The 12,216-nt window shown below is 43.3% G+C and overlaps 1 protein-coding gene across 1 annotated transcript in view; it reads left to right on the top strand.

The window, feature by feature from the left end:
• The window catches only part of LOC124605615 (purine nucleoside phosphorylase-like), a 77,708-nt gene that overhangs the window by 47,091 nt on the left and 18,401 nt on the right, over nucleotides 1-12,216 (top strand). The window contains exon 2 of the mRNA XM_047137422.1: nucleotides 708-802. Coding sequence (XP_046993378.1) covers nucleotides 708-802 — 95 coding nt within the window. The remainder of the gene's footprint in view (nucleotides 1-707; nucleotides 803-12,216) is intronic.

The following is a 12,216-nucleotide window of genomic DNA, read 5'->3' as shown; positions in this document are numbered from 1 at the left end:
TTCAACATGCTAATCACTGCAAAATCTGGGGGTGTCGATGTTTTGTATTTTTTAGTTTCAGTATTAATTTAAGCGGCAACTCGGGGTTCAACTTCAATTCTCAGAGTGCTTTCTGGCCCCTGATCAACCATAATTTCTAACTTGAAGTTCTTACCCCCCACGTGTGCATAGCGATACGAAACAAAGCCACGCAACTACGCTCAATAACATGAGAAGCGAAGCGCAGCTAGTTAGCCATACTATCGCACATCGCATGCGATTTATCAGATTGGTTGGGAATGCAGAAGTGGTCGTTGCGATCTGCGATTTGGTCACACATGTGCAATCTATAAACATTGTGCGAGCTGGCGACGGATAGCTGATATCCGTTCCTGTTTGGAGCCCGTAAGACAGGGCGCCATGATTGGTGCGAAGACCATTTGACAACTGACGATTGCTTAATAAGCTTGTACATTGTTGATGCACTCGGTCATGGCTGGGAGCCTTATGCAAGTTTGCATAATTGAAAACTTGCCAACCAAAATGATAATTCAGACGCTCAAGCGCACTTGCACACATTGCTTGGTCGTGCACGCTTGTCAAGCGTGTAGTTTCGTGTACCGCCGCTTTTCCAAAAGGTCTGCTTTGCTATATAGGAGTGTAGATTAGTCACGTACGAGCTCTTTCCTTCTGAATTGTTCGTAACCTGTGATTTTTCTGTTTTTCAGTTACACCTATGAATCCGTTATGGAGATAGCGCAGTTCCTGCTCAACAGAACGACAATCCGGCCGAAGATTGGCATCATCTGCGGTTCGGGACTTGGTAAGTCGGTGATGGCACCCTCTTTCTGATAACTTATTCAAACAAATATTATAACGTTTCTGCCTGTATTCACTGGAAATATCATAATCATTTTCGATAATCAGAGGTTTGTGCTGTTAAAAGTACCGTTGTGAAATACGCATCCCCAGGTCTTTCTCATCCGCATTAACGGATAATGGAACTTTATAAGCGATTAGCTTTTTGTCCGGGTACGGAAATGTCACTTATATTTTACACACACAGAAGTATGTATTTCACATGCATTTAACGTATTTCACACATATTTCATCTGTATCGTTAGCTAATTTCAAGCTGCAATTTCATTTGCATTCTGAAGAAACTTAAAATTCGACCGCAGTTGATAGGCGTATCGGCAGTTGACAGGCGTATAGAGAAAAAAAGACTATCGCTGGGAACAGTATGATTGTCCGCTGTGATACCCACAATCTAACATAACAAATGCGACTGTCTTTTATTACGCACTGCGATTGCAGCGCGCCAAGCTGTCAGTAATCGACACTTCTGAATGCAATATGGCGTGAGTGCGAATACTATCGTTTATATCGATTTGTAAGGTAGTGTATACAGTAGGAAACGTATGCAATGCAACAAATATCGACAATAGCTAAAAAAATGAGCACGTTTGTATTTCTTTAGCTTCCTAGGAATCCTGGTAAGTATGAAATGGCATATACAGGACAGTTTATTTCCGACTATCTTTTAACGTACAGATATTTAATGAAGAATGTCGTTCTCCTTTAATAACAAAAAATTGCCAATAAACAGCAGAAGACCTGACCTTTTGCGGAAAGACGTCATATATCTACCCAATGACGCGAAGGTTTGTTCGCTACACTTTCATCCAAAGCAGTGAATGTGGAACGTAGGAAACTTGTACGGAATGTAATACCTACATTACGTAACGTACAAAATAAGCCACCACGCATGTAGCTGGAGGGAACGCCACACAGACGTGGCAATAAACGTCAAAGGAAATAAAACGGTTTCCCAATAAAGAAAACAAAATTCCACAATGTAAATGTGTACGTTCTTTCGAACGTGTCTGAAACAACAGACGCCATATGTATATAACTAAGGCGAGGACGGCCAATGATCTTTTCAGTGCAGATGCACACCAGGCTCGAAGTCTTCTGGAATCGGTGGAATGTCATGAGTAATAAGGACTGTAGATAGCATGAGAATTTTGGTCTGACAGGAGGCGTCCTAGGATAGCCCGTGCAGTTGCAATGACCACTGTGTCCAGCCAGTGCAGTCGTCAGTGAATCTGGTTACTAAGGTGCAGACTGGGTTCGAATCCCCAGTGATTTCAGTCACTACTCACTCGCAGCTAATGTCTGTAATCCCTATATGTCTTAATTCCTCAATAGTTGCTACATCAGAACCACAAATGACCAGAATCTTAAGCATATTAGCTTTTGAAGCAAAATTATTTACATTTACTGGAATATTCATCTACCGTATTAGAAAGCAGAAGGAAGTGTATGAATGGGCGAATCATTAGACTTCATAAAACATTTTTTATGTGTCAAGGAAAGTCCCTATCGTAATAAGAACAGAGAAAATAAAAATATATATTGCTTAAGCATGAAATATGTGTTTATATTATCTTGCTTACAGTGGAGTAAGCTGCAATTGTAGAGAGATTAGAAAGTATCTCCTCATGAATAAGTTGTGTTTGTCATTGAGTTAGTGATATTTGGCGGTTTTACATTTGTTTCACAATAATTTGTGTCTTGGTGATTTATTAATGTATGGAACGCAAAAGTATAACAACTATTTCATTAACTAAATAGAGAAATAATTAACAAGACACACTGCCCTAACGGCTCAGGTAACTGTCTGTTCTCTCTCTCCTTGAAGCGCTAGTGTCACTCCAGTTGTCAAACGAGAACAACTTTCGCACCAGAATATTTCGGGACTGTATGTATTAGACTTTGGTTATACCTTGCGACTCTGGAGGAGACGTTTAATGTATGCGCAGGACGTATACGCTCCGGGACAACCGGGAAATCCGAGAAAAACGCGGGGATTTTTTAGAATTCTGGTAGTTTTTCATCGTTTTAGTTTTCATTTAAATTTTTGTAATTTTGACTGGTAAGAACTGATACTCTGACAAAGAATGTTACTGTGTCCCACCACACTGCAGAAAAATACTGCGGCCATAAAACATAAACGAGACAAAAAAATCAAAATAAAACTTAAACGAGAGAAAAAAACCAAAATAAAACTTAAGTTGCAAAGGAAATGTCCATTTACAACAGCGAAACACAGTGCTCACACAAGCGTCTGCCAAAAGCAAAACGGGTCAAAGGTTTTAGGGCGAAGACTAAGCAATTCTTCATAACAACGAACTGCTTCCGATGAGCGTGACGTCACAACTGTTCAAATTAGGTTCGTTTCAACAGTTGCCAACGGGCTCTTGCACATGCACAGTTGAGTCGTGTGTGAGCAGTATCTTCTTCCGTTTCTGGCTACTTGAAGTGTGGTTGTTAGCTGTATCCGCAGTGACAACAAGCAGCTAGATGCTATCTGGAAAAATTTTTCTGGCGCGCCGAAGCTGCGAGATTCACACATGCGCAGAGCAGTTCTTGAGTTCTAGTAGATGAGATGAGATTAGATTAGATTAGTGTTTCGTTCCATAGATCCGTGCTGAGGAGATCCTCATGGATGTGGAACATGTCAATATTTTTTTTAAAGCTGAAATAACAATACTAATAGTATGAATATATACAATACATCGTTTGTTTCTATTAAAAAATTCGTCAATGGAGTAGAAGGAGTTGGCCACTAGTAAGTCTTTCAGGCTCCTTTTAAACTGATCTTTATTTGTAACTAAATTTTTTATGTTTGCTGGCAAATTATTGAAGATGAGTGTTCCTGAGTAGTGGACCCCTTTTTGAACTAAAGTAAGTGCTTTTAAGTCCTTTTGCAGATCATTTTTGTTCCTTGTATGGTATGTGTGAACTGAGCTGTTTGTTGGAAAAAGAGATACATTATTTAGGACAAATTTCATTAAGGAGTAAATATACTGAGAGGCAGTAGTTAGTTTACCCAGTTCTTTGAAGAGGTTTCTACAGGACGTCCGTAAATTTACTCCACAAATAATACGTATTACACGCTTTTGGACCCTGAAAACTTTTGTTTGACTTGAAGAGTTACCCCAAAATATTGTGCCATATGACATTATGGAATGAAAGTAGGCAAAGTATGCAAGCTTTTTCATTTTTATGTCCCCTATGTCCGCTGACACTCGAATTGCAAATACATATTGTTAAGGCGTTTCTGCAGTTCTGTGGTGTGCTCCTCCCAACTGAGTTTATTATCAAGTTGTAATCCCAGGAATTTAAGACGGTCAACCTCTTATATCTGCTCTTCTCCATACTTTATGCATATGCTAGGTGGAAACCTCTTACAGGTTCTGAATTGCATATAATGCAGTCTTTTCGAAGTGGGGAGGGAGAGTAGTTTCCACGTGACCAGTTTTTACTTTTAGTGATTTTACTGTTTCTTCATCGTTTACAACTCCCACGTCAAATCAAAACAAAATAGAAACCTGTGACCGGGAACTATCAAGTGAATTGAAATACATTCACGTAATTACAGAAGGCTAAAATATGTTGTTAGTTTCAGTTTTCTAATTTTATTTTATTTTCACGTTTTTGGCAATCAAGCATTAATCGCCTTGCGGAACAATGAATTTATTTCTGTCGATTTGCTAAAGAAATTTGCCTTTTATTAGTCTTTTCCGCAGAGGCAGTTAATTTATTAGAAACTAAGTGTTTCATTCCACTCTATTGACTAGTTTCAACTGTTTGCTGAATCTCAAATGCACATTTGCATCTCCCGGCACGTATGGCGTTATGCCATAATAAGGAACCAAACATGAGATAATACAGTACTGGTACTCCAGGAAAGTTTGCATCCCAAAAACCACACCGAAAAGCTTAATGTCAGGTTGGGGCATACATCTTCGTGAATCTGGACATGCAAATGTGCACTTTGAGCCGCATTAAGTGTTTTAGTATGATTTACGAAATTCCGATCTTCTCTGATGTCCTCCTCCGTTTATGACGTAGGGTAAAATCTCTTAATGCTATGTAAGATCTCCTAATGCTATAAAAGAACGAACATACGGGCTTCGTACGTCATCGCAGTTGTGCTCGCGCAGTACCGCCTGTTTTCTGGTGCTCTGACAGATGGTGAAATTAATTCTAACAGGTCGCGCGAAAATATTGCGAATGTGGTATGAAAAGCATTATTTTCAAAGTAAATTTAATTTTACGTGAGATGAATTATGTTACGTGCGAGAAAGTCCTTTGAATTTCTTAAAACACAGAGCGTTTGACTCTCATTTAAAGCTTAACACTTTGAAGGCCAGCCACTTAGAAGAATTTCAAGCCCAGAAGACCAGACATTTACGTCATTATTTAAAATTTTACTGGCACATTTGCGTGATGTATCATAATGTGTAACTCACGGAAAAAAGACCAACATTATATGTGAAAGCTTAGCTTTTCTTGTAGCTACACTATATTAATTTTAACATGAACTTTCCTTTTTTGTGTGTTCACGCTTCTTAACAGTGATGTTGCTATTGGTTGATTACATCACGTGTCCTATGCTCTGAAGATCTGCTATAATCGCCTGGCGAGAGCACGTGACATGAGCTATGACTGGCTTATTAAAACCGCATCGCAATCTCGATTTCGGTGTTTCGGAAACTAACGTGCTGTGTTTGATGGTACTCGAATATATACTTTCGTAGTACGAAAATACGCAGCGTAAATGTTGCTGCACGTCGAAGATCTTTCCAAAACGCGTTTTTTTTTTTTTTTTTTTTTTTTTTCGCGAAGCGGGGTACGTTCGTTTTCTAAAGTGCCTGGAAGTTTCACATAAGAACGGAAAAAGTGCATTTTAACGCGGAAAAAAAATTTTAACCTTAAAAAATCCAGGTTTTTGTTCGCGTATATACACCCTGTGCAAGTTACTAAGCCGTGTGACGTGATCTTTGGCCCCGAAACACGCTGACAAAATTATTGGCTGCTGCGGTGCTCATTGTCACGATATGATTGATTGCACTGACAACGCAAATAAGAGATAGATAGCGCTCCATGCTTTTAAACAATTTAAGGTGAATTAATCACTGGAAAAAATATCAGTAGGTGATTTTGGACGTTTCTACATGTCACCCCTTCCCATTCTCAACCTCACTCAAAGCGGTAGTAAGGCTATCTTATTCTCACAGAATCTTTTATACAAATAATTGCTCCAGGCATTCCTGAGTCATGATTTTATGTCAAGTCTTTCCATCTCAAAACGCTAAGCCATGTAAGGGTGTCTTAGTGTCTCAGTAATTTGTTCAGATTTTATGTGATACGTGTATTAGTTATGGTACATATTCGATCAGTTATTTCAGAGATATACACTGATATGTCGTTGTCGTTGCGTGACAAATAATGTATATACGGAATTTGCTTGAAATTTCACCAGATATTACGGAGTTAAGATTCTATTTGCCTCCCCCCTCCCCCCTTTCACCATCACGCTACTGGTGTTAGGTGGCCCTTACCCCTGCAGGAACTTTGGCGGACGTGCGCACAACTTACTAAAGTTTCATCGTCATCGGATGACTGCTGTAGGAACGCATAGAAGACGAACAAACGAATACTCACTTCAATATTTTACACTACAATTAATTGGGAATACTGATGCTTTGACGATGGGATTGCCCTTGCTCTAAATTTTCGTCTGCTGTAGCCGAATCTTGGCATTTAATTCCATTGACTAAGAATTTAGAGGACGATCATGACCATATTATAGCACATGATAGCCTGAATTTTCTTGATACGTTTCGCAACTTACAACATTCTATCCTTATCAGTGACACAGATTTTGTGATATTATTTTGCAGAATATTTTCGAAACATTGGGAAGTCAAATGGAGCCTTGTTAAAAGTTGTCACATATTCCATGCTGTTAGTTATACAGTCCATTTATCAAATATTCGTTAATTGACCATAAAGTTATATAATGTTAAATTCCTACAGTTCTCAGTGCACTAAGCGTTACTTTGTGTACGTGTAAATATACACACACACCAAAAAATGTTTTGCATCGCCTCTGTTTCGACAGTTCCGGAACCTGTACAGAAAGCTGGAATAGAGATCAACGTTAACATCATTTCCGCATTCATTATTGCTCATGAAAACCACACATTGCATGTTGTACTACACTACAGCGAGATCTTCAGAGGTGGTGGTCCACATTGCTGTTCACACCGTTACCTCTAATACCCAGTAGCACGTGCTCTTTCATTGATGCATGCCTGTATTCGTCGTGGTATACTACCAACAAATTCATCAAGGCACTGTTGGCCCAGATTGCCCTCACTCGTCAACGGCGATTGGGCGTAGATCCCTCACGGTGGTTGGTGGGTCACGTCGTCCATAAACAGCCCTTTTCAATCTATCCCAGGCATGTTCGATAAGGTTCATGTCTGGAGAACGTGCTGGCCACTCTAGTCGAGCGATGTCATTACCCTGAAGGAAGTCATTCACAAGATGTGCACGATGGGGGCACGAATTGTCGTTCATGAAGGCGAATACCTCGCCAGTATGCTGCCGATATGGTTGCACTATCGGTCGGAGGATTGCATTCACGCATCGTACAGCCGTTACGGCGCCTTGCAAGACCACCAGCGGCGTACGTCGGCCCCACATAATGCCACCCCAAAACAGGAGGGGTGCACTCGCTGGACAGTGTGTCTAAGGCGTTCAGCCTGACCGGGTTGCCTCCAAACACGTCTCCAACGATTGTCTGGTTGAAAGAATATGCGACACTCGTAGGTGAAGGGATCGTGATGCCAGTCTTGAGCAGTCCATTCGGCATGTTGTTGGGCCTATCTGTGCCGCGCTGCGTGGTGCCGTGGTTGCAAGATGGACCTCGCCATGGACGGCGGGAGTGAAGTTGCGCATCATGCAACTTATTGCGCACAATTTGAGTCGTAACACGACGTCCTGTGGCTGCACGAAAAGCATTATTCAACATGGTGGCGTCGCTGTCAGGGTTCCTCCGAGCCATAAACCGTAGGTAGCGGTCATCCAATGCAGTAGTAGCTCTTGGGCGGCCTGAGCGAGGCATTTCATCGACAGTTCCTGTGTCTCTGTATCTCCTCCATGTCTGAAGAACATTGCTTTGGTTCACTCCGAGACGCCTGGACACTTCCCTTATTGAGAACCCTTCCTGACACAAAGTAACAATGCGGACGCGGTCGAACCGCGGTATTGACCATTTAGGCATGGTTGTACTACACACAACACTAGCCATGTACCTCCTTCCTGGTGGAATGACTGGAACTGATCGGCTGTCGGAGCCCCTCCGTCTAATAGGCGCTGCTCATGCATGGTTGTTTCATCTTTGGGCGGGTTTAGTGACATCTCAGAAAAGTCAATGGGACTGTGTCTTTGATACAATATCCGCAGTCAACGTCTATCTTCAGGAGTTCTGGGAATTGGGGTGATTAAAAACTTTTTTTTGATCTGTGTATTTAAGAGGAACGTTGGTAAATTCACCAATATCATACCGAACATTATATGTGACTTGTTTGATACACAAATACACTCCTGGAAATTGAAATAAGAACACCGTGAATTCATTGTCCCAGGAAGGGGAAACTTTATTGACACATTCCTGGGGTCAGATACATCACATGATCACACTGACAGAACCACAGGCACATAGACACAGGCAACAGAGCATGCACAACGTCGGCACTAGTACAGTGTATATCCACCTTTCGCAGCAATGCAGGCTGCTATTCTTCCATGGAGACGATCGTAGAGATGCTGGATGTAGTCCTGTGGAACGGCTTGCCATGCCATTTCCACCTGGCGCCTCAGTTGGACCGGCGTTCGTGCTGGACGTGCAGACCGCGTGAAACGACGCTTCATCCAGTCCCAAACATGCTCAATGGGGGACAGATCCGGAGATCTTGCTGGCCAGGGTAGTTGACTTACACCTTCTAGAGCACGTTGGGTGGCACGGGATACATGCGGACGTGCATTGTCCTGTTGGAACAGCAAGTTCCCTTGCCGGTCTAGGAATGGTAGAACGATGGGTTCGATGACGGTTTGGATGTACCGTGCACTATTCAGTGTCCCCTCGACGATCACCAGTGGTGTACGGCCAGTGTAGGAGATCGCTCCCCACACCATGATGCCGGGTGTTGGCCCTGTGTGCTTCGGTCGTATGCAGTCCTGATTGTGGCGCTCACCTGCACGGCGCCAAACACGCATACGACCATCATTGGCACCAAGGCAGAAGCGACTCTCATCGCTGAAGACGACACGTCTCCATTCGTCCCTCCATTCACGCCTGTCGCGACACCACTGGAGGCGGGCTGCACGATGTTGGGGCGTGAGCGGAAGACGGCCTAACGGTGTGCGGGACCGTAGCCCAGCTTCATGGAGACGGTTGCGAATGGTCCTCGCCGATACCCCAGGAGCAACAGTGTCCCTAATTTGCTGGGAAGTGGCGGTGCGGTCCCCTACGGCACTGCGTAGGATCCTACGGTCTTGGCGTGCATCCGTGCGTCGCTGCGGTCCGGTCCTAGGTCGACGGGCACGTGCACCTTCCGCCGACCACTGGCGACAACATCGACGTACTGTGGAGACCTCACGCCCCACGTGTTGAGCAATTCGGCGGTACGTCCTCCCGGCCTCCCGCATGTCCACTATATGCCCTCGCTCAAAGTCCGTCAACTGCACATACGGTTCACGTCCACGCTGTCGCGGCATGCTACCAGTGTTAAAGACTGCGATGGAGCTCCGTATGCCACGGCAAACTGGCTGACACTGACGGCGGCGGTGCACAAATGCTGCGCAGCTAGCGCCATTCGACGGCCAACACCGCGGTTCCTGGTGTGTCTGCTGTGCCGTGCGTGTGATCATTGCTTGTACAGCCCTCTCGCAGTGTTCGGAGCAAGTATGGTGGGTCTGACACACCGGTGTCAATGTGTTCTTTTTTCCATTTCCAGGAGTGTAGTAATCGGATCATGAAGTGAAATGTTGAGAATCGACAGTGCGCTAGGAGAGTTTCATGTAGCTTGGTGACAGCGCTCGGTAATACTCAGAATTGACCTCCGTTACTGCAAACCAGACTTGAGGAAGCGATTTGTTTGTGCGGCCACAACCAGGAAGGAGGATCTTGCAGTTGTCAACAATGCATCTACGCTTTTCAGGACACTGCGCATTTAAGCTAATATAGTGGCACCGCGTTGCAAATGATTGATAAAACTGCGTACTGCCTTCAAACAACAATTGTCACCCCTCTGGTGGGGCAAATAGACGAAAATATCGACACTGTCAGTAAACTTTTAATCACAAAGTAATTATAAAGCCGATATCTGCAGATACAAACCCATCAGCGTAGACCTCTACGCATAGTACAAAAAGTTAAGTTACCTGGCGTGGCCAACTTGGTAGAAACTTTAGTTACCTGCGTCTACAACCCATACATACTCCGCTTGCCACTGTGAAGTGCGAAGAACACGTGTGTTATACGAAAGGAGGTAAATGGGTTGGAATGTGAAGGGGGGGGGGGGGGTAACGCTTATTGAGCTGGTCTCTTTGCCAAGTACGATATGGGTCACGAGGACGATGTAGGAGATGGTGATAAATAAAGAAGTGATTGCCCGTTCACTGACCTTCGACGCGCCCAATGGTAATTCGCCGATTTATCACTCCTTACTGAGCTGCTGTTTTACTAGGACTGGCAGACTTCTCTATTTTCGAGAAGTGCACATGAAAATTGCAGCCGGAGGAGGTGAAAATTACGCATGATATTTTCTGTTAACAATGGCATCGTATGACATACATAACAAGGTGACTCCATATATTCATCGTAAAAACTAAATTACATTAATCTGCCGAAGCACCAGAACGGATCTTAGGAGTCAGCACTAACAATAACTGCCCATCTTGTGTCATATAATCCCATTGTCAACAGGTAACGTTGGTCTGTTTGTTGTTACAAACGAGATGACTTCTTCAAGTGTAATTTTACGTGCTCTTTCCATAGTGTAAAGCGAAATTGTTCTAGTGCAATGCTTGGTGTAACGATTTATGTTAATAGGAGCTACAAAACACGAAAAAAAGGCAGTAATCACATAACGATTGAGTGATGTTGCCGCAGGCAATAGAATGTCCTCTTCCATGCCAGCCAGCGTCGACTTTGAAAACGTCTATCAGTGTGAAACACACTTTTCTCGCATGACGTCCCAAAAACCATGGGGCAAGGCACTCAGGTAGATTACCGAAAAGCATTTTACTCGGTACCACATCAATGCTTATTAACTAAATTACGACAGTATGCGGTATCAAGCGAAATCTGTTACTGGAGTTTGTTTGGGTTGTTCTGCGGGAAGAGACCAAACTGCGAGATCATTTGTCTCATCGTATTTGCGAAGAATGGGGAAGGAAGTCAGTCGTGTCCTTTCAAAGGGCATTTGCCTGGAGCAATTTAGGGAAATCACGGAAAACCTAAATCAGGATTGAACCGTCGTTCTCCCAAATGCGAGTCCAGTGTGCTAACCACTGCGCCACCTCACTCGTTTATTGTCACTATTAGTGGTAACCTCAGACTGTGTGGAGATGATGCAGTTATCTATAAATGAAATTAAATGATCGTATGGCATTTATTGGCTGGGATATCTCCTTCGGGGTTCAGCCGGTGTATTGCAAGTCTTTTTAGTTGATGCCACTTCGGCGACTTGTGTGTCAATGATGATGGACACACAACACGCAGTCCCCTGCCGGGAATTGAACCCAGCCCCCCATGCGTGGTAGGCGGTAACGCTACCACTATGCTACGGAGGCGGACTAGTTATCTATAATAAAGTACTGTCTGAAAGAAGCGACACAAATGATAAGATTTCAAAGTAGTGTGAAGACAGGCAAGTTGCTTTGAATGATCAGAAATTCTTGTCTAAATCTGTATATTTCACAAGAGGATGAAACATTGTATCCTAAGACTATAATATCAGCGGGTCATAGTTGGAATCAGGTGTGCCTGTGCAAATACCTAGGTCTAACAATTTGGAGGTATATGAAATGGAATTATGATGTAACCACAGTCGTGGGTGAAGCAGGTAGCAGACTTAGGTTTATTGGTAGAATGCTAGGGAAAGCAATCAGCCTACAAAGGAGACAGTGTACAAAACACTTGAGTGGCCTATCATGGAGTATTGCTAAGGTATATGGGAACTGTGCAAAACAGGACTAACACGGGATATTGAAAGGATACGGAGAAGAGCAGCATGAATGGTCACAGGTTTGTCAGCTCATGGAAGAGTGTCACAGAGATACTGGAAAACCTGAACTGGCAGACACTTGAAG

This window comes from Schistocerca americana, chromosome 3 (genome assembly GCF_021461395.2).
Source record: "Schistocerca americana isolate TAMUIC-IGC-003095 chromosome 3, iqSchAmer2.1, whole genome shotgun sequence".
NCBI classification, from domain to species: Eukaryota; Metazoa; Arthropoda; class Insecta; order Orthoptera; family Acrididae; genus Schistocerca; species Schistocerca americana.
Note: the sequence above shows the minus strand (reverse complement) of the source record. Positions and strands in the feature narration are given on the sequence as shown.